Here is a 27,017-nt window from a genome sequence, read left to right on the forward strand (position 1 = left end):
AAAACATTTTGATTGTAAAAGCAAGCTTACTTCAGTTGTTGAGAAGATGGACCTTTTGCATGGGCAAAAGGACAATGCTGCATTTCCCTGTAGCTTTGCTATTTCTGATGGACCTAATTTGTTTTTCTAGGTGTCTCCCAATTTAAAGAAACCCATTATGCCAAACCCAAATTTACACAATGAGGAATCAGTGAGTCTCACTGATTGTTTTTGTTATTCTTTTACCAAATCCACATTTTTATAAGAAATTTGCTCAAATTAATGTTCAAATTAATGTGTGGTATAGTGATGAAAAGTCCAGGGTTTGAAAACTCCAGTGGTCCCAGGAGTGACTCAAGGTATCAGCTCTAACAGCTGGGAAGACTTTGTCAGGATTCTTCATCTCTCTGGGCTTTAGTTTTCTCCTCTGAAAAATGAGAGAAATCATGCCTGCCTGTGAAAATACAATGAGGAAGTTCATGTCCAATACTCTTCATGGTGGTCGGCATATAGCAAGCCTTCAGTAAGATGGATCTTACATAGGTTTCCATGTATGCAAGAAAGTATGCGTATGTGTGTGTGTGTTTATACCTATGTATTTTATGTTCAGATACATAGCGTGCAATGATTATTTAGTGTTACCAGTGTTTTATGGAAAACGAGGCACACTTAGAAAATCAATAGATGGTGTGCACATGGAATGTTTAGCAGATTTATCTTGCTAATTATCTATTGTAGAGGCCACTCTTAAAATTCATTTTCATTCCCTGCACACACACCTACTAACAATGGAGGTGGATGACCTAGAAGTGTGCTGGCCGGTACAGCGAAGCCACCAGGGCTGTTTTAAAGTCACCACAGGCAACATGTGATGTTTATTTCAGAGAATCGATCAGGTACCCTTTGCCCGGTGAAACCCTGTGAGAGTTTCATGTCCCCAGAAAGCAGGCTCAGAGGAGAAGATCTGCATGTTGGAAGTGTCTTGGGTGCTATCCTTTTGTTCAGCATCTATGGAAGAAGTGAAAGAAGCGGGTTGGGCAGAGGGAGAAGTCAGGTTGTGATTCAGTCACAATAAGACCACGGTCAGTCCCAGCCCTGGGGTTGTTCCAAGCTGGGGGTGGGTTACCTTGGGAGCCTGGGTCTTTATACCTTCTTCCCCAACTGTCCACCAGGCATTGGATGCAGGCTGCTCTCAGAAAGAGGGGCATGACCTGGGCTAAGTGGCTCTTCTCAGCTCAGGTTTAAAGAAAGGTCGACACCAGGCAACACTCCCTTGCAGAGAGTTTCCTCTTTTAAGTTTATATGCAGAGAAAGGCCAGACTACAGAATGGGAGGAGGAGATGAGTTTTGGAATTGAAAAATAATAATTGAAAATTCTATCCCTTGCTACCCATGTGATCATAGTTATTCAAATTGTCAAACCCCATTTTCGTCCTTTTAAAAATGGGGATAATAATTGAACCTGTCCAGAGGGCTGTCCCAAAGAATAAATTGAAGAATGAGAAATTGTTCATTTACACCTAGCTCCTCATAATGGTCCAATAAATAAAGATGTTTTTATTATTGATAATGATCATGTTAACAGTTTGTGGCTCCATCTCCGTGCAACTCTGTACCTTTGTCTGTTGGGCCAAACAAAAGCTATCTAGCCTAGGAGGAGAGTTCAGTGATTGAGTGGCCTGAAGTATTATCCTTTCCCTCTTCACATAGTTGTACGCCTAGGGTTCCTTCCTATACATCAAGGACCTTCCATTTCAGTAAGTCACATATTCCAGTGACCACACTTAGACTTGTCAGCATTCGGCACCAATGGCCCCATCTCTTTCTTGAACCACACTCCTCCTCATTCTCCCACCTTTCTTTCCAAGTCTCCAGCCATTCCTTAGAGGTGTCCCTGTTAGCTCATCTCACTGGTCTACCCACTTAATGCTAGAGCTCCTCAAAGACTCAGTCTTAGGGCCACTACCCTGTTCATGCTTCCTTTCTCTTCGACTGTGGGTTTGCATGTCAACTCTATGATGGGGGCTCCACGCTAAACCCCAGACCTGACCTTTGTTTAGAGCATGTACACCTACATGCCAACTTTACATTTTTGTTGAATATCTCATAGACAGTTCAGATTTATTGCCTATCTTCACCAGAATTATTGATCTTTTCCCTTGAATTTGCTCACTCAATATTCCCCACACCACCAACTGCACTTTATTCTATTGTTCAAACAAGAAATACTGGGATCATCCTTAACAGTCCCTTCTCTTCTGCCTCAAATACCTAATCTACCACCAAATCCTTTTGATTCTACATGCAACATGCACATTTTCCCATCAGCACCTCTCTAGAAAAAGCAACGACCATCTATGGGCTCAACAAAAGCTCCAGTCTCCTGACCAGTTTCTCTACTTCCAGATGTCACACCCTCAACTGAGACTATTTTGATAGCCAGAGAGAGCTTTAAAATATAAATTGTATCATGTCACTGCCCTGCTTGAAGCTCTACACTGACTTCTCTCGCACTTGCAGCAAATAATGAGATCCTTGATTTACCTCCAAGACCATGAATGATCCTGCCCTTGGCTGCCCCTCTGTCTTCCTCTTGAGCTCCTGGCCTCTGCCTTTCCCACAAACCCACCTCATTGGCTTTCTTGCCTTCTCTGAAAGCAATACTCCACAGAATATTGTGCATTTTTTCCTTTGCCACATTTTTTCCTTTCACTCTTTTACTCTTGTCTTTTTCATCCTTCATCTCTTAGCCTTAAGGTCCCGTCACATTTGCTTTCACCCTACCTCAGTCTCACTTGTGTTTCTGCTGTTTCTCTCATGAAGAGCATTTTGGTTTCCTTTATTGAAAGTATTTATTTGGATGTCACTAAACAACTCTGTGAGCACAGAGACCACATAGACTGGATTCACCACGGCATATACCCAGCATCTAGTCGAATGGGTGATATTAGAAGATCATTAATTATTTATTAAATGAACACTGGACTTCAATTTTTTATAGATTAAAAAAATTGTTTTTAACATTTATTTATTTTTGAGAGACACAGAGCATGAGCAGGGGAGGCCAGAGAGAGAGAGGAAGACACAGAATCTAAAGCAGGTTCCAGGCTCTGAGCTTTCAGCACAGAGCCTGACACAGGGCTCAAACTGTGTCACAACTGTGAGATCATGACCTGAGCTGAAGTCAGACACAGCCCACTGAGCACTCAGCTGCCCCAACATTGGACTTTTCTAAATAGAGGTATCATGAATTTGAATCAAGCATCCTGGTTCGAGTTTTTGCCCTGCCAATTACTAGCCATATGACTTTGAGCAAGTCACATCACTTCTCTGAACCTGTTTTCTTTTAAATGGGAATGATACCATTTCTTCCCCCTTTCTCACAGGAGAAACTTATTCATTCATTTAGCAGCACTTTAATAAACTTCTACCAACTGCTGAGTGCTGGAGTTGCTCAGTTAAATGAAGCCCACATTCTCTTCATTAAAGAGCCCAGAGTTTAGAAGGAAAGACAGGTATTTGAACAAATTCATGATTATAATATAGTAAGTGTAAAGGTAGAAACCTATTTGAGGCACATCTTTAATCTGTATGTTTAATTCGAAAGAAATGTGTTGAGCCAGATACTGTACTAGGCATTTTCAAATGTATTACCTGTTTAACTTGCACACAAAACTCCAAGTGACCAAAATCATTATTCCCCTTTTACAGATGAGGAAACTGTGACTCAGTGGCATTAAGCTGTCCAGGTTCATAGCACCCATGTATGGAGGCACCAGTCTTCAAACCCAAACATTGTACTACAAGTTCAGGTCTCTACCCCCTCCCCAGAAATTAACATGATTAGAGTATAAGTTATTAATTACATTATTGCTAAAAGAATGAACTAATATTGAACTAAAAATTTTATAATCAAGTCTAAGTCAGAAGGAAAAAAATCATACCAAAGAATCTCGCTTTTTCCTTCAACTTCCTCTGTTTTTCCAACTTATTTGGGGTCTATTTTGATTATCATTTGTAACTGATTATAAAGAGTTCAGTATCGATTATAGCATGCCTTTATTCGTACCCACAGTGAACAAAGTGTTACTTACAACAATAATTTGAAATTTGAAACCTTTCAAGGTTGGAGAACCCTCGTACATGGCCGTCCCAGAACACTGGCTCTAGTGTGCTTGTTGGAGAAAACCCAAGTTGACCTTGTTTTGTTTCTTTCCAAGTAATTCTTGAAATGTCTCATTGCAACTTAGAGCTCTTTAGGAAAAAATATCAATTTGAGATTACTTTAAATATCTTATAAAGTGGAATTATAAAAAGGGAAATTAAGGGGAAAAAAGGGAAATTGAGGGCAGTGAAGTAATTTGAGTCCTCAAGCAGAGGTTGAGTAACAATGAGCAAAGGCATGTGCTACTTAAGTGTTGGTATTTGTAGTTAGCATGGAGATGGCATACATTTCACCTGTGAGAACAGAGGAGCCACACTGCTGATCATAGGCTCACCTGTGACTAGTCCTCAGTCTTAGGACTGATCATCATCTTCCATTGCTAACCTCTATTGAAAGCTTTCATGTGTCAGGCACGGTGCTAAGTGCTTTCGTGTATCATCTCATTTATTCTTTATAAATATTTCCAAGATAGAGGTACCCTTATCATACCCACTGATAGGATGGAAAAATGAACTTGCCTAAATCAGCTTAAGTAACTTGCTTAAAGTAGTGTGTCATGTAAGCAGTAGAGACATGATTTGTACTCAAACATCTGACTCTATGGGTTATGCCCTTAATCATTGTAAAGCCATTTGTCCATGTTGTGACAGCCATCCAGTGCCCCTTCCCCTGTGCTGCCACTCTTCAGGAGTGATCAAACTCATCACAGCATGAGCCCTTCTCTCATTCTGTTCTTCCCACCTTTCTCTCGTTCTAGCATTATAATCTCTGAGCTGAAAGAAAGAATAAGAGAAGAAAGCTGTTATCCATTCTTGTCTCCCGCCCCACAATCATTAGCACCATCAGCAGCCTGGACTGTTGGATGGCTGTTGCAAGCCTACAGGTCTTTTTGCAAAGTCAAGGTATTGGCATTGCAGACATAGGAAAAGCTAGTCAATTCAAATGTCCGTGACAATGCAACATGGGACTGCTTTCCTTAGGGTCTGCCACATTCTCTAACTTCAGTTTCCTTTGACAGAGTTCATTGTCATACTGTTCAAATATTATTTCACTAGTTTATCAAATAGTTTCCTGAATGTTGATAGTATATAAATGAAAAGATATACCTTTGCTTTAAGGACATTTAAGTAAGGAAATAGAAATCCTTACTGTAGCACTTACCAGCTATATTTTACCTTCCAAAGGTGAGGTTGCAAAGGGAGTCAGGGGGCACTTTCTGAGAAAGACAGGCCTGAGGCAGCCCTTTAAGCCGATCAGGTAAGAAAAGAGGGAAGTCATTAAAAGGGGAAATGTATGGAGACATAGACATAGATAAACGAGACTGAGAATCTGTTCACATTGCTTATCTTAATATAACTTTTAGTGATAATAACCTATTGACATCAAATTTTGGGCTTCAAGCTTGGTGAACTTATTTTTACTCCCTTTTGGAGGACAAAAGAACATTATGTTGATGTTCATTTTCATTATTTCTTCAGCATGGAAGCAGTGTCAGCCAGTTAGTCAATGTTTATGATCTTGGTTCCCTCAAATTTTAGTCACTTATCAGATAAGGAAACTTCGTCAACTTTTTTTTTTTTTTTTACTCCACTAGGCCCCTTAAGTTAAATGTCATTTGAAGTGCTATGGTTATGGGCTCAAGACATTTCAACATCAAATGCATGGAACTTTTTACCTGTAGAACTGGGTTGGGATCCCCATTCTGCTATGTGGTTGCTTTGCTGCTTTATCTCCATGAACTTCCGTTTCCTCATTTTTAAAATGGAGTTAAGAGTACTTTCCAGGGTGCTTTATGGATTAAATGGGACAATGAATGGAAAAAGGTCTGACACATAGTAGGTGCTTTTCCCAAAAGTAAGTTTTGTGTTGGTTTACCTTCTCACCCACCAGAGTCCCATGAACCTTCCATGCTGAGGATTAGTCTGTCTCTTGGAGATGAGCATTTTAAGAATCGGTTGGAAGCAAACCTCCGGATAAATGGTTCTTAAGCTGGGGATTTTGCCCTCCAGCAGACATTTGGCAAGACTCTAGAGACTATTTTGACTGGCCCAACTGGAAGCAGGTGCTATGGGCATCTAGAAGCCAGAGACTCTGCAAAACAGCCTGTTACACACAGGACACCTACCACCCCACAACAAAGAATCTAGCCTCAAATGTCGACAGTGCCAAAATTGACCGAGTTAAGCAGATAAGTTCCACTCTACTTGCATACCTTATTGATAGCTTTTGAAATTTGGCATGCAATAAATAGAATTTCATTTTCCTTGTTACCCTTCACTCCTGGTAAAGGATTTTAGCTGCCACCACGAGGTTCCATTTCCATCCTTTCAAGTAACCCCATCTGTTTTGGAGTGACTTACACCATGCCCCAGAGGATCTTGGGTGGGCTCCCTACCTTTCTTTCTTTCTTAAAGTGGCAACATTATTTCCTATTTGCTTACTTTCTTGGCTATTTAATCAGGACAACATGAGAGAGAGGGTCTCATAGCATACCCAGAAACTGAAGCCTAACAAGGTATATCTTCACAGTGAAACAACCAGGCAGCTAATAACTGTTTAATCCAGTCCTGACTTTCAACTCCAAACTCAAGACCCCTTTCTTTCTACCAGAGCTTTCCTAATAGATCTTATGGTCCTCATGGTCATTGCTATGGTTTTATCACATAATTGCTTTAAAGCTGTTTAGTGCTTGCTGATCTTACATCACAGGTAATTTTTCATCTCCTCAAAGGCAGGAGTACTGTTTCTGTGTCTTTTGCTGAATGTATCTGGAGCTGGGACAATACTCGTTGCTTTTTCTACTAAAAAAATACCTGATACTAATAAAGTTAAACATTTAAAAGTTTAAGGTAAAACAAATCCCTACATATCAAAAAGAGAAAGTCAAGTAGCTTTAAAATTTTTTTTAACATTACTTTGGCTGTGAGTCACTAGTTCAAATTAATCCACATGGAGACGCCAGTATGCCCCGTGCCCGTCTTCGGCATATGAACATTATACGTGTTTGGCTATTGTGGCCGTGAGCAGATTATCACAGGCTGGGAAGACACTTATCAATAGAAATCTCAGGTGCTTCTTGGCAATTAATTTTAAAAGATGTCTAACGCACAGTGGGTTGCTCACTTTGTGCACTCAATTAACAGAGAATCCCAAAACAATGCGTACAAATGCTAATAAATAAAAGCAAGCATACCAAGAGGTTGGGTCCACCTATCAAAACCAGAAAAGACCTTGAAGGCTGCTTACGACATCATAAATCTTCAGCTATAGTCTCCGTTATGTTGGTACTAGATTTCTTTGCTTCAAAAATCTGCTCTGAGGTACAAGGGAAGTAATTACTGAGTCTTCCCAGGGACTGAAACAGAATCCCCAAACAAAGTGTTTTAGAGTTTTCTTAAATTAATTTTTGAAGGGGATTTGGTAACTCTTCGTACTACCAACAACATAAAAGGATTTAACCTTTAATTTACTGTTTGGAAGATGTACATTCCTCCAAAAAAAAAAAAAATAGTGCAAGGCCACATTTTCAATCTGAAAAGCACTGTAATATAATTTCTTTCTGAGTTTATATTTCAGATGGGAAATAACGTTATCCCAGTTTCTTCCCATTAACATCATAAGTACGTGAATATATTCAACCAAAAAACTAGTTTGTCTAAAACAGTCTGTTTATCCCAGACTGGTTTAAAAAACAAAACAAAAAATGTACAGTTCCCATCAGTATGGTAAATTACTTACAGTACTACAATGGAAATAAATGTCCATCAATCTCTCTTAAGCACAGAGAAGAGGCCTTCAATTAATGGCTAATCATTCTTAATGTAACCAAGTGAGTGACCAGGCTTGGCAGTGGGCTGTGCTCTCAGGTAGAAGTGAGAAGAGATTTATTGGTCTTGGAAGGTTTTGCACACGTTCTTGCCAGCATATGAGGCAATAGTTTGGCTGACCTCAGAGTCCTTGTTAGCTCTGGTATTGGTGATTCGCAGTCACCTTTAGGAAATCAAGCACTGGGGTGGGGGCTACTTAAAAAGATGGATTTGCAAGGCACATCCAGGTTATAAAAACTGGAGGGGCGAGTTCAGACTAGTCTTCAACTACCTTTGGACTCAGTAGCTGTTAAGTAGGCTGTAGAGAATGGAATCTCAAAACTTGGAGTCTGTTCCTAAAGTCTGATGAAACTCTGAAGGTGAGGTTGCCTGAATTACTTTCCATTGCGAGTGGGAGGGATGTGGGGGAGGGAAGGTTAAAAGTCAGATGTTGCAAGTGGCAACTTGTGAGCTGAATACGACCCATATACATGAATTGTTTGGCTCTCATAGTATGGGAAAATAATGGGCAAATATTAAATTGGGAGGATTCATAAAACTTCTAGATTTTCAGTTGTTGTCAATTTAAAAATAGGAGAAGAAGCAACACTTAGCCTGTATTCTAGCAGAGCAAAAATGGGTTGGAATTGCTCATTTTAGAAAATTAAAAAACCGGTGTCCAATAGGCTATGGTCCACCTAATCCCTGTTGTCCCTTAGAGTCGTTCTCTTCACACATTTGACAACATTTGAGTTTGTGACCTCTGGTCACAAATTGGATAAGGAGTTTGCTGGTGCATCAAATAGAAGTATGCAGTCAGATTTAAGGTGTATTCCAAACAATTTGTGAGGAATAAAAATACCAGAATTTGCCAGTGATTAACTTTTGAAAGCCAGTTATTGTAGAATAAGTTCATATCATCCCTACTGGCCTACACCATCATGGGCTTTCTTGAAATGGAAATAAGAGGGACCGAGTAGGGACTCAACCATGCATTACACATGAGCTTTTATCTGTAAGTCAAGATTCCTTTGGGTGCAGATGGTATAAATGAGCTCAACTTGCTAACCTCTCCCACCCCAATATTGACTTACATATATGAGAAACCCAGGGGTATCTGACTTCAGGCAAGGCTGTATTCAGGAACTATCATATTGTTATCTTCCTTTCTCATTCTTTTTTTGTTTTTCTTTCAGCTCTGCTCCCTCCGTTGGCTTAATTCTCTAGCAATTTCTCTCTGTATGTTGGCAAAGGTAGCCACCAACAGCAAGTCTAGGCTTATGTTGTCCCTTGGGACATGATCTAAGAAAGAAAGAGACTTCTCTCTTAGAAACCATGGCAATTCTAGTGAATTTTAGCAATTCTGATGAATTCTAGTGCACATTACTAGAACCAATATTACTTTCACCAATATTTATTTAGTGCCGACTTTGAGTTTGGCTCTAGCGAGGTGCTTGGAGACATCCATGAAGCCCTGATCTTCTGGATCTTACATTATGGGAGGAGGTGGAAGGGAATCAGAAGATGAAAAATAAACAGAATAAGCAGGAACATTATATAGTACTGTAGATGTGGAAAGTACTACCGGGATTTTTTTTTTTTTTTAATTTTTTAAAGGCCCATGGGGTGAGAAGGACCAGTTCCCAAAAGTCAAAAGAGATTCTTTTACCAGAAATTGGCAGGGGTACAATGTAGGCAAAAATAAGGTATTTATATTAGCCCTATAAATGGGAATGTTTTACAACTATGAACATCATCCCTTAAGTGCTGCTTTGGGGTGGACAGAGAAAGAAAAAGCCTGACTCATCTATAGGGTAGACATCATGAAATGGCATATAAGACCCCTCATGATGTGTTCCTTGCCTCAAGCTTCACATGCAACAATATCAAGTTTCTTGGAGTTCCCTAAATGCACCTTTTGGTTCTCAGATCCCTGTCTTCGTCTATGCTGTTCCCTGTGTCTTGAATGCCCTTCTCCCTCCTACTCATCTCCTTGGCTTTTGTGGGGGTTTTGGTTGTTGTTCAAGGACCCCAGCTAAGTTAGGTGCCCTTCCAGTAGGTTCTTAAAGAGCTTGTGTTTGTCCCTCCATGGGGAAATCATCGTCTTTTCGTCAGCCTACCTCCTAGTGACATAATATGTTCAGTTCTTGGTGCAGATGTAGATAGTCTGTATGGTGGAGAGGATGAATCTGTTTAAAGGCTACTCTCAAAGACCACTCAGCCCCCTGTGATACTCCACCAAGTGAAGGCCATCACAGCCTTGAGTATCATGAAGTTATACCAGTGTTTGCACTCTCTGGCTTTAAGGCATCAGAGATGATGACCTTTTTCTGCTCCTTAGTCTCTTGCCTGCCCTATTGGTACTCTCTACACAAGAACTGGCAGAAATGGGTTTGGGGGACACATAAGGTCTGTTTGAAGAATTCTTGGGTGGCAGGTCAGAGGGTGGTTAAGAGCATGGCCATTATGTATATTAGTATCTCACATCTGCAGCTTAGTAGGTATGTGACCTCCAGCTGGGTATAGTTGCTCTTAATCAGGTCTAGACAATAGTAGTATCTTCAGAGAACTGTTGAAAGTGAGGTAATCCATGTAAAACTCCCAGGACAGTGTTTAAAACTCCCAACAACTGTTCAGTAAATGTTTACTCTCATGATCATTGCTATGAAGAGAAGGAAGCATTCTCAGCCAGCCAAAGAACTATCGGACCCTTATTGCATAAGCTTAGTGTTCATGTTTGCAAAGGACATATATATGTCATTTGATCCTCAGACACTATGAAATAGTGTCATTTTCATCCCCATTACAGACGTGAGAAAACTGAGACCCAAATATGCTTGCTTAGGCATTTATACCTTTTAGCTCCCAGTTCCATGCTGTTGCCATTACAGCTCTCTCCGTCTTTCTTTGTTCCAGATATCCCAACTTTGTAATGACGGTGAGATGGAGATTCAAGGGTCCAGGCTGTGGGATGCTGGCTCTGTGTCCAGCGCCCATCACTGGTTGCTCTTGACCAGCCAGGAGTGGGGTAGGGCTAGGGACATCTACCTGATGCTTGATAGGGGACTTTACCTGAGAGCAAGTTTGGAGCTAACGGAGGGCACAAGTGACCCTTTCTCTGGGGAGCTGTAAGTGACCTCTATTTCTAGCAGAAAGGAGGCCCTGTAGGACAGCCTCTTCTCTGAGAAAATGGGCAGTCCCCAACCACTTACAGTGGCACTGAGACTTCTCAGTAGGGTAGGGCCTGAAGCCACATCCTTTGTGCTCCTGGCAGTTTACCCAGAAATTTCCACTTGTGCCCTCTGGCATATAATCGTCCATCTTGAATAGGTGTGACAGGGCTTCCGTTACAGTTCTCTGAGCAGAAGGTAGGAGACACCTGAACTAGAGACCAAAGACCAGATTGGGCCTGAAGGTCAGAGACGCGTATCCAGACCTGCCTTCCCCCTTTTCCTGTGTGGCTTTCGTCAGTTCCCCCTCTGAGCCTCAATTCTCTATGTGGAACACGATAAATTTCGTGCCATCTTCCAAAGTCTCAAATATTCCTTCCTGCTTATGGTAGAGTGAATGATGGCCACCCAGAGGTAGGAAGTCCTGATCCCTGGAACTGGTAAATGCTTACCTTATAAAGAAATAGTCCCCAAACATGTGGTCTTCACATGAAGAGATTATCCAGGATTATTTTAGTGGACCCTAAATCAAATCACAAGCATGCTTACTAGATAGAAGCAGAGTGAAAGGACACACACGGAGAAGAAGAACGTAATGTGAAGATACAGACAGATTAGAGTGACATGGCCACCAGCAAAGGAATGCTGGAAGCCAGCAAAAGCTGGAAGTTTCAAGAACCAATTGTCCCTTTCAGCTTCCAAGGGGAGTGTAACCCTGCTGACACTTTGATTTCAGCCCAGGGAAATGGATGCTGGACTTCTGGCTTCCAGAGCTACGTGGAATACATTTCTGCTATGTTAAATTCCCCCGTTTGCAGTCTGTTACAGCGACTATAGGAAACGAGTACACTGCTCTCTGTGTTCATGACCTGTCATCCATTCTTGCTGCCTATCTGCCCATCGAGGCTTACAGTCCCACTTGGTGCCTGTTGAAAAGAAGCACAAGACACTTGTCTTTTCTTTAAACCCGCAGGAAAGCAAAGTACTCATTTAGCGTCAAGTTCCCTATTCCTTTTTACTTGGCATCTGCGGTCACCACCAACACAATACAGCCTCCACCCTCTGCTATTTTCAGTTTCACATCGTCCTGGGAGTCAGTTTCCAGCCAAGTCTCTTCATCAGAAAAGATAGTAATTTAATGACCTTGAGATCATCAGTATGTGAGTAAAGAAAAGAACATTCATTTAGTAAAACTAGATGTATTCATTCAATAAATATTTCTTGAGCATTGCATGCAGCCATAGGGAGTAAGTGACAGTAGGGAAGCTGACAGCGAAGATACTGACTCTTATGGAGCTGGCATTGTGGTGGACCACACTTGATAAAGCTTTCACGTATATGCTCAAGCTTACATTGCAGCAAAGTACTAATTTTCCAGGCCTGTTAGCAGGGCATCAGATCCACGTTTCTGCTGGGTGAACTTTCTCATCGAATATTCCCTGGCTTGAGCTTCTGCAGAGGGTCCTAGGTAGCATTTTTAGCACTGAAACCATTTTTGGGGGTCAAGCAGTACAGAACTTGGGTCATAATGGGTTTCTTGTGTTTCTCTAAATTCCACTGGGATGTGCTCATGCTCACCTTGCCCCAGTCAGCTCAGAGCTTTGGGATCGGAGAAGAATGTTGAAGGATTGAAAGCACTACAGGGAAGAAGGAAGAGTATTCTAATCATCCTCCTGTTTCATTCTGTTCTTTTCATCACTTCTCTATATCCCAGATGACTTCAAGAGAAGAAAATAGCACTGACACTACCATGATTTCCTTTGCCTCTAACACACCTCTCTCCAAGTAGTGACTCAACCTCCTGTGCTGAAATGGTGCCCCCCTCCCATCTCACACTGAAAACCTGCATCATCTTTGAGGTCTGCCTTTTGCTCACACCCCACTTCTAGGTGTCACAGTTCAGAATTCTACTACTTATGACTTCTTCCCCTCCACCCTCGTCCAAGGCACCAGCACCTCATGGTTTGACTACCATGGCAGTGTGCTCACTCTTCCCACTGTTCCTTACCTCCCCCCCTCCACACCCCCAGTCCGTTCCCCACATCGTGACCAGAGGGATTCAGTACATGAGATCCCACCCACGTCATCCCTTGCTCAAAATTTCCCATATTCAGAATAAAATCCAAAGTCCTCGCCAAGGCCTAGGAGACCCTGTGTGATCTGACACCTGCCTTCTTTCAGGCCTCATTTCTTATCTTTCTCTCATCTACTCTGCCCTAGTGACGCTAGCCTTCCTGCCATTCCTCTGATTGCTTTGACACTTCTGGATGCTCCAGTGTCACCTCTTGAGGGAGGTCTTGCCTCTCCACCCAAACTACAAAGTGCCATCCTTTCAGTAGGAGTCCCTGCATGTCAGTTCATTTGTAAATTGTCCGCCTCTCACACTAAATGGTAAGCTCCATGAAGACAGAATATACTGCTCCTCTCCACAGCCTAAGTACCCAGAATAGTGTCAGGCATACAGTGGTGCTCAATAAATGCTTAATAAAGGAAAGAAGTAAAAGGTCAGCATATGATCAGTGTGAAGGGCTTTAAGTCTTTTCCTACTCTAAGAACCTAGCAGCCCGCATTAATGAAATACCATTTATAACCGGTTTGGAGTATCAGGACATTTAGTTGGTGTTCCTCTTTTGATACTGAATTGATTTTTCTCGATTCCTCCCCCGTCTAGACAACTGACTGCAGAGCAAGGTGCCCAACACACTCTCGGGAGAAAAGGCGGGGAATGTAAAAGCCATAACAGCACGCCTCTGTCGGAACATTCTCTGTCTGCAATAGTGGTATCCCTTTTCATCCCTGGGGTTGCTGGACTTCTTAAAAAATCTTTGCTTTATCCAGTGGTCTTGGTCTGACTAACGCTTACTCCCAAAGTCCTAGGTTAAATATTCTTTTTTTTTTTTTTAATTTTTATTTTTTAACGTTTATTTATTTTTGAGACAGAGACAGAGCGTGAGCATGGTATGGGCAGAGAGAGAGGGAGACACAGAATCTGAAGCAGGCTCCAGGCTCTGAGCTGTCAGCACAGAGCCCGACGCAGGGCTTGAACTCACGGACTGCGAGATCATGACCTGAGCCGAAGTCGGATGCCTAACCGACCAAGCCACCCAGGCACCCGTAAATATTCTTTACTCAAAGACAGCTTCCTGGACCAAGTTAGGTCACCCAGTTCTGTGATCTCCTATTTGTTCTTTCTTAGGACTTCTCACATACGTGTAAACATTTATCATTTACTGCCTGTCTTTCCATTCTGAAGGCACCAAGATTGACCCTGTCTGTCCTGTTCATTATACTCAAAGTGAATAACAAAGTGACAGGGACATAGTGGGTGCTCAGTAAGTGTTGAATTAACAATTGGATATTAATGCTAAGCAACAAAAAGTGACAATATACGTTGCAAAAATAAAATGTGGTTGTTGATTGATGACTTAACACTTTCCTGACACCAGCATCAGAAGCAGATCCACTTTTATTTGGATACTATTTTGTGGTCACTATTTTGTAGTCAACAGTAGGTGGTGGGACAGGCAGTTAATGGGACTTTTCCTGCTGAAAATGATCTAATTATTGGGCAGATTTTTCAGAACCATGGACCTTCCATCTAAGAAAGACAGTGAGTCAGATTTTGTTCATAACATCCTCAGCATGCAGATCATGATCTGTTTTAGAAGTCGTTTTATCAGGAAATTCTTCTATACAATTCCCCATAATCTCCCTTCTTGTGATCTAAGCCTTTTGGTTTCCTCCCAAAGAAGAGAAAGCACAACCAAAGGTATAGTAGGAGGAATTCGGAAAAGCTCTTGTGTTTTTTTTTTTTTTTCAACTTCTCAATTTTCCTTCCTACAAGATGGAAATAATAACATCTATTTTCTCAGGATTTGGATAAAACCGTTTGAACAGCTGAGTATTTAACATGTGACGTGTTGATAGGCACTATTGTTTGTACCACAAAGTCTTCAATGCACATTTTTATAGCTATTGGAATTTTGTAACTTGCGTTTTCAGAGCTGAGGCTGTTAACCCACCCGAGTAGGAGGTAACATTCTGATAGGGCTTTTAGCTACACTTTGACCAGTCGGGTACATTACTGGAAAGGCTGAGGCTACAGGTCCTCGGGGGGCCACCAAAGAGAGAAGCTGAGCCATGCACACCGGAACAAAATCCTCACTCTGACTTACTGCACTGTGCTCTAGTGACAGACCAGCCGACTTACCGTGACCGAACCCCCGTGTGTGTTACCATTGCCTCAGCGGAGCTGGCTCCTGAATGTCACACCTTGTGAAGCCACAGCTCAGTTAATTGCTGAAAGGAACAGAAATAAGGATGGGTGATCTACGTGAGATGTTGAGAGGGATTCAGATCATCTGAACTTCAGGGATTTTTTTTCTTATACAGTATTTGTAAGTTGAGAACATGTATAGAGAGTTGGAGGTCTTATTTGGAAGCGGGTTATCCACATAAAGGCTGCCAAATCCCATTCTGTAGTTTTCTAATGGAACTTCAGGACCAAGGTCTGACAGTGAGGAGAGCATTTGATGGCAGGGCTGTCCTGAAAGCCTGGGACTTGGGCTCACCACCCCCTTAGTTCTCTACCTTTTAGTATGTCACTGCCCAGAAATTAGGAAAGGGAATCTGAATCCATTGGTTGATTTCTTAAAAATATGTTAAATTTCAGTCAAAAGACCAGTTGTTGCTCTAACAAATGACCACAAACTTCATGGTATAAAGCCACACAAGTTTACTGTGTTCCAGTTTTAGAGCTCAGAAGTCCAAAATGAGTCTTACGGAAAAGTCACAGTTTTGGTAGAGATGCTTCCTCATGGTGAATATGAGAGAGAATCCATGTCCTTGTCTCTTACAGCTTCTAGAAGCATGAATTCCTTGACTTGCGGCCACCTCACTCTGACTTCTGCTTTCATTGTCACAACTCTGTCTATGACGCTCCTGTCTCTTTCACTTATAAATACCTGTGTCATTAGATAGGACTCACCTACTAATGCCAGATAATCTCCCGTCTTGAGACCCTTACCATAATCACACCTACAAAGTCCCTTTTGTCACATAAGGTAACAAATTCACAGGTCCCAGAGGTGAAGACATGGACATCTTGGGAGGGGAGGGCGTTATTCTATCACAGGAGACAACCAGAACTACTTGAGTCTGTGTATGCTCTTCATTTCCTTTCTCATGGCCACCACGATCTGCCTGGTGTTACCAAGCCTCAGCTATGGCTACCTCGGATTCCTTTCCCCTTGCCTCTCCTTCCTCTTCCACACGTCGATTTTACTGAAGCTTCAGAACACCACAGCTCACTGCACTCACTTTCTTGCCAGGCACTGGTCCAAAGCCACGTCTGTCTTGGTGTAGTTCTTATCAGTGCCGCTCATCAAATATTTCTCTCCGTTTCCTGGCACATGCCAGAAGCCATGTGTGAACCTGTGTGGGTGGGAAAGTTCATGGGATTAGTTCCAGACTATGATTTGTAAATGACCTCTAGGCTGAGCCTTTTGTTGATGCTATGAGACCTTTTAATATCTTCTCTTTTCCCTTTGCTACAATAATCAACGTTCAAGGTGGATGGACTTACATTTGATATGTACACTAAACAGGAAGTAACCTGTATTGCAGCCACTGATATTTGGAGATCATTTGTTACTGTAACATGTTACCTAACATCCCACCTGATGCATTTAGCAAGGGCTAAAGGGAGGTAAAAAGAGCAAACGAAATAGATTGTTCCTACCTGGTTCTTTCCATTTGCCTGTCTCTCTTGTCCCAGGCCACATACACTTCCCTATTTCTCTGATGAAAATGTCCATGAACCCCACCTTGTGGCTATGGGGTTTCTATTCTGAGGAGGTAGAGAACTTATTTTCTGAAGTGCATATGATAATACACCCAAAGATAGACCATTGACCACAAGTAGTTGACTCTACCTCAGTTGAAATGAGAAAGGTGTGCAGGTACGACGATGGAGTGCTTGGGAAGCGGAAGACCAGGCAGACCTCCTGGGGAAAGAGGGGTTGGAAGGAAACCAGGCCAGGCTGCCCAGGACCCCGGGTGTCTGCACACTGCAGGCTCTTCCACCCGGGGGCTCCTGGTTTTGCAATCTTTAGATGCCCTCACTCACCCTGCTTCCCTCACCCATCAGGCTGCTGCAGCCCTTGCCTTGGTCCAGAGATTGGGATTAAGCTTTAGCTCCCACCAGCTGGAGATGGATCTCTAGCCCAGCACGAGGGCTGCAATGCCTGTAGGTGACTGCATGCAGATTAAAACTGGAACTTTAAATGCATGTTTCACAGAAACATTATTGTAACCTGGGTGAAACATTGGTGGAGTTTCTCTATAACCACACATACAGCATCCAGGTCTTCCGCTGGGCTCCTGTGGGCCAGCCTCAGGCAGGACCCATCACCCCACGAAGTGCGTTGTTTCTATGGAAACCTGCAATCTGTATCCAAAATACCCAGGTTAAAATTTTGCGATTTTATTTAACTCAGTGTGTTTTCAGTTGAGGATTGCCAAAATTAGATGAAAATTGGGGTTCTTTTTTTTTTAATTTGTGTGTTTTCTTTATCTGGATTATCAATTCTTCTTGTCAGTAAGAATAATCAAGGACCCTCTCTTCTAAATTATCTGTTTGGAAGGAAACTACTATTATGGCAGGGTTAGCCAAAACGAAGATGGAAATCCTTTCCGGCCATTGTTCATTTGCTTTTTCTTTTATTTCTTGAAACCCTGCAGGGCGAGCCCTGCTGAGACTCACTGACAAAAAGCTTGAGCGAATGGGGATTGCCCAGGAAAACCTCCGGCAGCACATCTTACAACAGGTGCTCCAGCTGAAGGTGCGAGAAGAAGTCAGAAACCTACAGTTACTCACACAAGGTACCCCGCTGCTGCCTCGTGGGTGGATATAAGGGGAAGATGGGAAGAAAGAAACCATTCCCATCATAACAAAGGGGAGCCAGAGAGAAACTATTGTTTTTTTGCAGAATTGCTTTTATTTAAAAAAAAAAAAAGGATATAGATGTAAAGGCCACTTCCCTCCTTTTCATAGGGAAACTTCTCTTTTTCATAGGTCACTGGGGGAAGGATGCACAAATAATGAATGAGCAAATGGAAATATCTCGTGACCTAGTTTCAAGGACATCACATATAGCTGTATAGGATGTGCCCTGCACAACCTAGAGATACAGATACAGTTGCACCCCCTAGAGTTGTACAGTGCAGCCCAAGCTCTCTTAGTCTGACTACCAGTTCTGAGGGGGCCTTGGAATTTGCGTGATTCCATAGTTCATACGATCATGATACAAGTGGGATTTTTTTTATGTTTCATGTTACTTTGCTTTTCACTAACTAATGGGAGGAAAACATTTTAAAGGTATGTGTCTGTGTATATATACACATATGAACACATACACTCTTTAGAGATTTTTGAGAATGCTATTTGGCATCCTGAAAATAGAATCACTTAAAAAAATTTTAATGTTTATTTATTTTTGAGAGAGAGAGAGAGAGACAGAGCATGAGCAGGGGAGGGGCAGAGAGAGAGGGAGACACAGAATCCAAAGCAAGCTCCGGGCTCTAAGCTGTCAGCCCGGAGCCCAACATGGGGCTCGAACTCACAAACTATAAGATCACGACGTGAGCCGAAGTCAGACACTTAACTGACTAAGCCGCCCAGGCGCCCCGGTAGAATCACTTTTTAAAAATAGACTGCAGAGAATTTAAGCCTGGCATATTATGACCATGTAATTCTAAATAAGGATCATTAGTAAATTCAATATATTGGGAACACTGGAGAGGACTCAGTGTTAGAATAAAGCTAGAATTTGAGGAAAACTTTTAAGTTAATGCTGTATGTAACTTGCGTGTCTACATAAGATTTGGTTGCTATCAACGTCCGCTGGCTATAACCCTTTATTTATTTTAATGTCCATTATACATCGTTGTGAAAGGATGATAAAATATGTGTTTTTGAGAGCCTGGGGTATTTTTCAATCTGTAGAATATTGTAATTGCATGCATACTGATATTGGAGAAATCTGGGTCAGCCAACTTTCGTGTTATTGCATTTAGATTATAACCCAGTAATAGACCATTTGCCTAGAGAAAGCGATGTACTGCCTGAAGATGACCGCTCTTCAAGGATGAATACAGACTTTGAGTGATACGAAAACAGTGTGTTTATTTGATATGCATTATTCGCATTTGTCTCCAGAGGTATCCAGTGGTAAATTTATAGGTACAAGTATACTGAGTGATTTAAATCTGAATCTGACATCCTGATATACTTTTTGGTTTCTTTGAAGAAGTAAATAGAGATTCAAAGATTTATTACAAGAAAGTCCATCCCCAGTGCTATTTATAAAACTGAAAAATTATGAACAGCCTAGAGCTTCAGGAATATGGAAAGAAACAAGTCTGCTGAAACTCATGAGATACAATACAATGCAGTCATTAGAATGAAATCTTCACAAAATATTTGACAACATGGGAAGTGCTCAAGAAGTAATAGGAAGTGGGGGGGGGAAGACCATGTAAAAATTTCATATTTACCATATGAACCAAATTTCTTAGAAAGAACATATTTTTATGTGTACACAGAAAAAGGGATGCCAGTGAATGTGCCAATATTTTGATAATGGTTCTCTGTAGGTGGTGGGATGGTGGGTGACTTTGTTTATTTTTTTTTATATATTTTCCAAGTTTTCTAGTTTGAATCTGTATTATGGTTATAATCAGAAAACACATGCACATTTTTAAGCTTCAATCACGTGTATCGTTCTGCCCGGTTCTGTTCAGCGTCAGGCTTCCTCTTCTCTTTTGTTTTCCTCTTGTGATGATATGTAGAAAATGAGACCTAAACTCCTCTCATGTGCCTTGGACTCTTTTTTTTTTTCCCTCTGCTACTGTCAGCCTGCAGTGTGTTTGCTTTGCACAATCATTTTCTACAGCTTTCATTGCCCTAGATGCATAATATATAAGATTTTTCCTGAGATAGTACTCAAGTCTATTAAGCTAAATATATGTTTGTGTTCTGGGAAGGTAATGCTAAGTTCAGCCTTTTCAATTCAGTTCTTGTCACTTTCTTTAGCTTTGAAAAGCTGTGCCTTTTGCATTCTCTCATTCCACTCCTTTTAGGAGAGATCACGTTCTCTAGCTCTTCGATATTTTGTCTGCACTCATATTACCTTTCTTATTGCTTGTCCTTTACATGTTAATGTTCAGACTCATTTCATGCCAGGCAGACTTTAGAAAATCTATAGCCTTATTGAAATGATGGTTTCTTTTTGAAAAAACGCGAAACAAAAAAAATTGACAAGTTGTTTTTAATCACTGATAATAGAAGTCTAAAGACAGCTGGGGTAGGCTTAAAATATTTGGGGTCTAGGTTGGCTATAATAAAAGTTGGAACACTATTCCACCCAAGTTATCTGACTGGCATAACATATATATTGTATGGAAATTCACCATAAGAATGATATGTGGTTCAGTATTGAATATTTGATTCTTTATCTCTGCAAATATTAATCAGTAAGAAATAATATGCTGGATAAGTACAAACAAAGATTATAGAATGCTACATAACTTTTAGAAATCCCTGAACATGTTTCTAAAGGAAACAGTGGATAATTAAGCCTGGATTAATAATCCAGGATAATTAATAATTTTAATTAATAATTAATAATATTAATTAATAATTAATAATTAATAATTATTAATAAATAATAATCCTGGATAATTAATCCTGGAAACAGGATTAAGCCTGTTTCTAAAGGAAACAGTGGATAATTAAACCAGCTAGAGCCTGGTTACTGTGGGTCATCTGAACACAGGGAATATGAAGTTTCTACCCTCCTTTTTTCTTACTCTCCTCCTTCTGGATGCTGACCCAAAGACAAAAACAAACAAACTATAAGGTATTTTTTAAACGTGTGTGGGATTCATAGTAAATATATCAGTTAATAGACACCATCATTGAATCGTGACAAAAATTTTTTAAAACCGCTTATCACCTAAAGCCAGGACTGTTCTTCAGCTGAAATACTGGCCTCTGATTTTCCTTCTTTTATCCACAGTGGCCCTATAACTACCTGACATTTGCAAGAAACATAACCAATGTTTGGCCCTGCTTTAAATGTTGTTCCCTTGGGTCCCATTTAGGCGGTTTCTTCCTCCATACAGCCTTTTAGTCTTCTGTGTCCTGTCCATGGAGTGGCCAGGATGTCAGTCTGGTGGGCTTATGAGTTTGTTCATTCCTGCAGAAAACTCACTCATGTCAGGGCACCTCCAGTTGTCTCTTGGGAAATGCAGTACTGGGCTGGAAACATCATTATTCTCTTCTTGATTCATGAGAGACAGGAGAAACGTTCCTTATGTAATAGCAACAGTGCATGGTATCAAATTAATTCATAACCAAGCATATGAGGGGCATCCTTAGCTTTTTAATAATGGACAGTGTTTGTGGGAAGAAAAACACCCCAGGGATACTGAAAGCTGACTTTCTCATATGGCTAATGAGTTTCAAATTTTACTGTATACAAATCACTGTGCTAATTGTCACATCAACTCCTGACAGTACTGTTGTTAGCCCTGACTTACATATGGGGAAATGGAGGATGAAGAATTTACATGACAGACAAAGTCAGACAGCTAGTAAAAAAGCACTATACAGGTCCATCTGAGTCAACAGCAAACTTTTATGCATTACATTTCAGTACCTCTCATCTGTCAAATGGTGATAAGAACTCCTATTTCATGGTGGTGCTATGATGAGTCCTGAAATTTTATGTGGAAACCATATAGCGTAGTTCATGACAATATTCCATGGAAATGGGTGGGCAGACATTGTTTTCTCTTCCTGAAAAGGGCCACATGTAAACATTTTAGTCTTTAGGGGCTATACAGTATCGATTACAACTACTACATCATGTGAAAACAACCACAGATAATCTTAAATGAATTGAGCATAGCAGTATACCAATAAAACTTTATTATTACAGACATAGTTGGTGGGCCATAGATTGTGGATTCCTGCTCTTCAGGGTTAAAAATGTAAACTTTTAACATTATCAAGATTATGATTTATTCTTAGTGTCTTCCCTTTTGAGTTGTAAATACTTCCCTCAATCTCAGGTACACTTTTCAATGTCTTCCTTGGCTACAAATACTTGGATAGTGTAAAAATGTAACCACAACGATGAGGGTTGAGTAACTTCGGGCAGTAGAAACCAGTATCCAGACTGGAGGATAAAGCAGATGAAGAGAGTAAATGCCACCATCTTCAAATCCCTTTATAATTAGTGCCTACAAAGTGGAAAAAAGAAGACCATGATTGTTTACCAGGGCCACTTATAGCTCATTAAACATTAGCATTTCCCAAAGGACTTTTTCCACATTGTCCAAATATATGTGTTAAATTTTAGTTAAGAATTGCATGACCAGAGGACTTTCCTAGAGCTTCATCTTTTGGAATGACACAAATTAGAAACACTACTTTCTAATCCAAGAAGACTTTTCAGAACCATGTGTACAGATTGGGTATTTTAGTCCAGTCACCCCCGCAGTGATACTTCAACTGAAGTAGGCCATCTGATCTGAAATAGGCCATCTGGTCCACCACATTGCTTAAAGAAGGAAGTCTTTGTAGAACATAGCAATAGACTCTTTGAGAAAAATTTTTCAATCTCATTTTACAGTTTTGGGCTCCAAGACCCAAAGAGGATTAGAGCATAGTTCGTGGTTACACAGCTGGCTAGTGGCATAACTGAAACTAGATCCCTGTTCTAATTCCCAGACCAGTATTCTTTTTTTCTTACTGTTTTTAATTAAAGTATAATTTACATACAGTAAAATTCACCATTTTTAGTATATAGCTCTGCAGCTTTTGACAAATGCATATAGTTGTATAACCACCACCACAATCAAGATATAAAATAAAAGTTCTCATTACCCCCAGCCTCTGGCAACCAGTGCTTTGTTTTCTGTCTCTTTAGTTCTGCCTTTTCCAGAATGTCATAAATGGAATCATAGAGTCGGACTTCTTTCACATAGTATAATTCACTGAGACTTATCAAAGCTATGGTGTGCTTCCATTCATTCATTTTAAGTGCCTAGTATTCCATTGGATGGATAGCCCACAGTTGTATATACCACATTCTCCAGTTGAGGGACATCTGGGCTTCCAGTTTTGTAAATACTCATAAAACTATTATAAGCATGCATGTACAGGTTTTTGTATAAACATGAGTTTTCATTTCATTGGATAAGTATCTAGAAATGGCATTGCTGGGTCATATTGTAATTATATGACTAATTTCATAAGAAACTGCCAGGCCAGTATTCTTAAGGTAATAAAGGAAGAAAAATAGTCTTAGAGACTGGCTTTAATACATACAAAAATGTTACAAGCTTTCTGAAAATCATTGCATCTTTGTATAAGTCTTACCTAGTGCCCTACCTTGAGTTACCACCATCTTAAGAGGCCTCTGTTTTCCTGAGAGTTTCTAGTAAATTGTCTCAAAATAAGTCAAGGTCAAATATGTTTACAGTTCACTGCTTCATTTGACTAAATTTTTCTTAGCATCTCAATTGTCATTAAGAAATGCTTTCTTTGTCTTTGTTCTGAGGAACATAATTATAGCAATATTTCCAGCTTCTGGGAAAGAAAACTTGAGCCAATCAGATTTCCTTTTATGCATATGTAAGGTATGTCTGATGGCCTTTCTTAGGGTCTTCCAAATTACACTATTTGGGTTTCCAGTCTTCTCCATGTCTTTTATTTAGTTGTGCCACTGGTGTTACAAATCTGTGTTCACATTCCGTGGTCTTCATACTCAGCTTTTCTTCCTTATTATTGCACAACATTGAGCTTTGACTCCCTGGTGCTCATCTGTCTGTATGAGCATGATAATGACTCCCTTGGTTCTCCTCTTTTTCTAATGGCTCCTTCTCTGGTTGATAGCAAGCCACCTTCCTGTATCACTCCAGAATGTTGATGCCACCTGGAGAATAGACCCTCTTAGCTCTTCTCATCGTTCATGCCGTCTGGAGAACGTTGTCCACTGCCATTGTTTTTAACCATCCCTTGCTCCATAGTGACTCTCAAATACATCTTAGACCTCTATGAAGCTTCAGATCTTTAATCTCCCTAAAAGGTGAACTCTGAATATCCTACTGACATCTCAAATTTAAAATGTCCAAAATGGACTCCATTGTCTTTCTGACCATCTCCCCAGCCTATTTTAACCCTTGTGCTGCTTCTCAAGCTTAATAATGCCATTGTTCATTCCATCACCTATCGTAGAAGGTTCAGAGTCACCTGACCTGTGATTACACCTTTTCCCTCACCATGCACGTATAATCAGTGACCAAACCTTCTGACTCCTGCCTGTTAAATGGGTTTCCAGTCATTCCATACCCCATGACCCTGCTGGCCACTGTGTTAAACCATTCCTCTTTAGCTCCTTCCCAGGCCGTAAGAATAACCTACTAGCTACTTGATCTCTAGTCTCTGCTCTGCCCCATTTGTTCTCCTTTAATTAACTTCCTGCTTCTATTGCCAGACTTAATTGTAATATATTTCTGATGACATTATATCCCTCCTTAAAACATTTGATGGCTCCCAAATGCCTATAGAATAAAATCTAAACTTTTTAGCATTCCATAGAAAGCCATTCTGGGCATTTCATAGATGTATTAACTTTGGGCAAGTTACTTGTCAGAGATTAAGAATCTTCAGTTATAAAAATGGGAATAGGACCTATTTCAGAGTTGTTATGAATATGGTATAATAAAACTCATGAAAGGACCTAGTCTTGATGAGATACAACCTCTTCTGAGAAGACTTACCTCATTTGTCAGGGAGAACCAATCATTCTCTCTTCTTCATTACTAAGCACTTTGTTCATACTAATAATGTCTTTATTGCATAGTATCCATTTAGTATCCATTTGTACTTCCATCCAGTGAGGACCAGGTTCTGTGGTACTGGGGTTAGAAGGGAACACTCAGTCTAGCAATGAGGATAGGATGTATATGCCCCTACAGAAATGCATAGATGTGTAGTAATGCCACGGAACTGGAACCTAGCCTCACCTGGGAATAGGTGGGGTAAAGGAAGACATGCCAAAGGTATAATACATGAACTAGATCTTGCAAGACACAAGTTTTGATAGATGGCCAAGGGCTGGCATGAGGCAGAGGAGGAGCCTATACAAAGGCAAGGTAGCATGAGATCTCTCCATCTCCCCTATAGAACATGGACAACTTCATGGTCTTCTGATTTCCCTTTGCTCTCCTACCGCCTAGCATGGTACTTAGCAGAGAGTGGATCCTCTGCATATATTTACTCATTTAAAATTAATTGTTCTCTTTTTCTCTTATTTACTATTCTCAATTTAATCTTCTCAAAGAAGTAAATACAATGTCAATTTTTTACAGATTCATAATAAAAAAAAAATAGTAGCTACAAAGCTATTTTGAATCTTCCACGGGCAAAATTGCACAAAATCTCTTTTATTCCTTTGTGATCTTTTTGTATTATTTTGACTAGTAAACTTGATGGCAATGGCTCTTAAATATACCTTTTGCAAGGGGCTCTTAAATATATAAGCCACTCCTTCCTTGAGTCTTTTGGCCCACTATTTTCAATTTTAAATGTGAGAGATACTGTCAAGCAACTATAACTTGAGCCTTTTCTCCTAAGACCCAGGAATTGCCCAGTGGCCCATGGTAGATGAGAATGTTGGACTTCATGGAGATTATTCTTCTATAATTGGGGTCTTTCATTACCACTTGCTCGTCCAGTGTTATTTGATTAGGACCTGCCAACCACATGTCACTTCTAAGTTGCCTCCAAGATAGCATTTCCTCAATCTGCTACCTTCTTGAGCTTTTCCCCCAACACATTTCAGAATCCCCATACCCTGTTATACAAATTGTATGGCCAGGAATAGTTCTAATTTTATCAAGTATTTGAGCTTTCAGAGAAATTCTCTCTGTTATAGCTTTATATTTAAAGGCCTAAACATAGACTTCTTTAGGGGATTGTTGAGCTCACACATCAGTGTGTCAGTAGGGGTTAGCATTGTGATGTGTACACTCTAGTTAGCATCCACCCCTGTTTCATTTTCATCATGGGACTCCATTATGGCTGGTGTTTGAAGTGAGGCTTCAAATGGACCCTTCTTATCTGTTCCATTCTTCATGGTAGAAAAATATCTGGGGGCGCCTGGGTGGCTCAGTTGGTTAAGCCTTCGACTTCAGCTCAGGTCATGATCTCACAGTTCATGAGTTTGAGTCCCGTGTCGGGCTCCATGCTGACAGCTCAGAGCCTGGAGGCTGCTTTGGATTCTGTGTCTTCCTCTCTCTCTGCCCTTCTCCCGCCCATGCTGTGTGTGTGTGTGTGTGTGTGTGTGTGTGTGTGTGTGTGTGAAAAACAAATAAACATTAAGAAAAATTTTTTTAAAAAAGAAAGAAAAATATCTGTTCTGACTGCATTGATGGTCCCTCTAACCAGCGTAATTATTTAATTTGGACGTGTTCTATGAGGAATTATTTGTCACTACTTCTGCACGACTCCATTTTTTATGGCATTTTTGCATTCTGAAAAGTAACCATTAGGGAACCCCCAAAACTCCAAATATTTATGTCTGCCTCTGCAGAAATCACTAACTTAAAAATTCTTTGCTATTGACTTCTTTGCATTTAAATGTCCTGGGTGAAGTTAAAGATACATTTGATGTTTTTTGTTTGAGCAATTCAAGATAGCCATGGGATTGCATTGTTATTTCACCTTGTGGTTTGACTGTGCATTTGAAGGATCTTGAACTACTGATACTGTATTGGAATTTGTTTTCCACAACTAACATTGGATTCCTTTCTTGAGGGGAAGGC

General features: G+C 40.6%; 1 protein-coding gene and 1 long non-coding RNA gene across 10 annotated transcripts in view; one reads left to right on the plus strand and one right to left on the minus strand.

Annotated features, from left to right (window-relative positions):
• Positions 1-27,017, plus strand: part of SAMD12 (sterile alpha motif domain containing 12) — a 384,200-nt gene that overhangs the window by 202,728 nt on the left and 154,455 nt on the right. For 5 of the 7 annotated variants that reach the window (XM_027064004.2, XM_053208189.1, XM_053208188.1 and 2 more), the window contains exon 4: positions 17,862-18,002. The exons of 1 other annotated variant lie outside the window; for it this stretch is intronic. In XM_027064004.2, coding sequence (XP_026919805.1) covers positions 17,862-18,002 — 141 coding nt within the window. Of the gene's footprint in view, positions 1-17,861; positions 18,003-27,017 lie in introns of those variants that run through there. One more of the 7 variants, XM_053208190.1, reaches the window with a different exon arrangement.
• LOC113600596 (uncharacterized) overlaps positions 22,082-27,017 on the minus strand; it is a 34,522-nt gene continuing 29,586 nt past the window's right edge. For all 3 annotated transcript variants that reach the window (XR_003421663.2, XR_008292554.1, XR_008292555.1), the window contains exons 6-7: positions 24,972-25,109; positions 22,082-22,427 (exon numbers count right to left, since the gene is read on the minus strand). This is a non-coding gene — a long non-coding RNA (uncharacterized LOC113600596). The remainder of the gene's footprint in view (positions 22,428-24,971; positions 25,110-27,017) is intronic.

Source organism: Acinonyx jubatus, chromosome F2, assembly GCF_027475565.1.
Source record: "Acinonyx jubatus isolate Ajub_Pintada_27869175 chromosome F2, VMU_Ajub_asm_v1.0, whole genome shotgun sequence".
NCBI classification, from domain to species: domain Eukaryota; kingdom Metazoa; phylum Chordata; class Mammalia; order Carnivora; family Felidae; genus Acinonyx; species Acinonyx jubatus.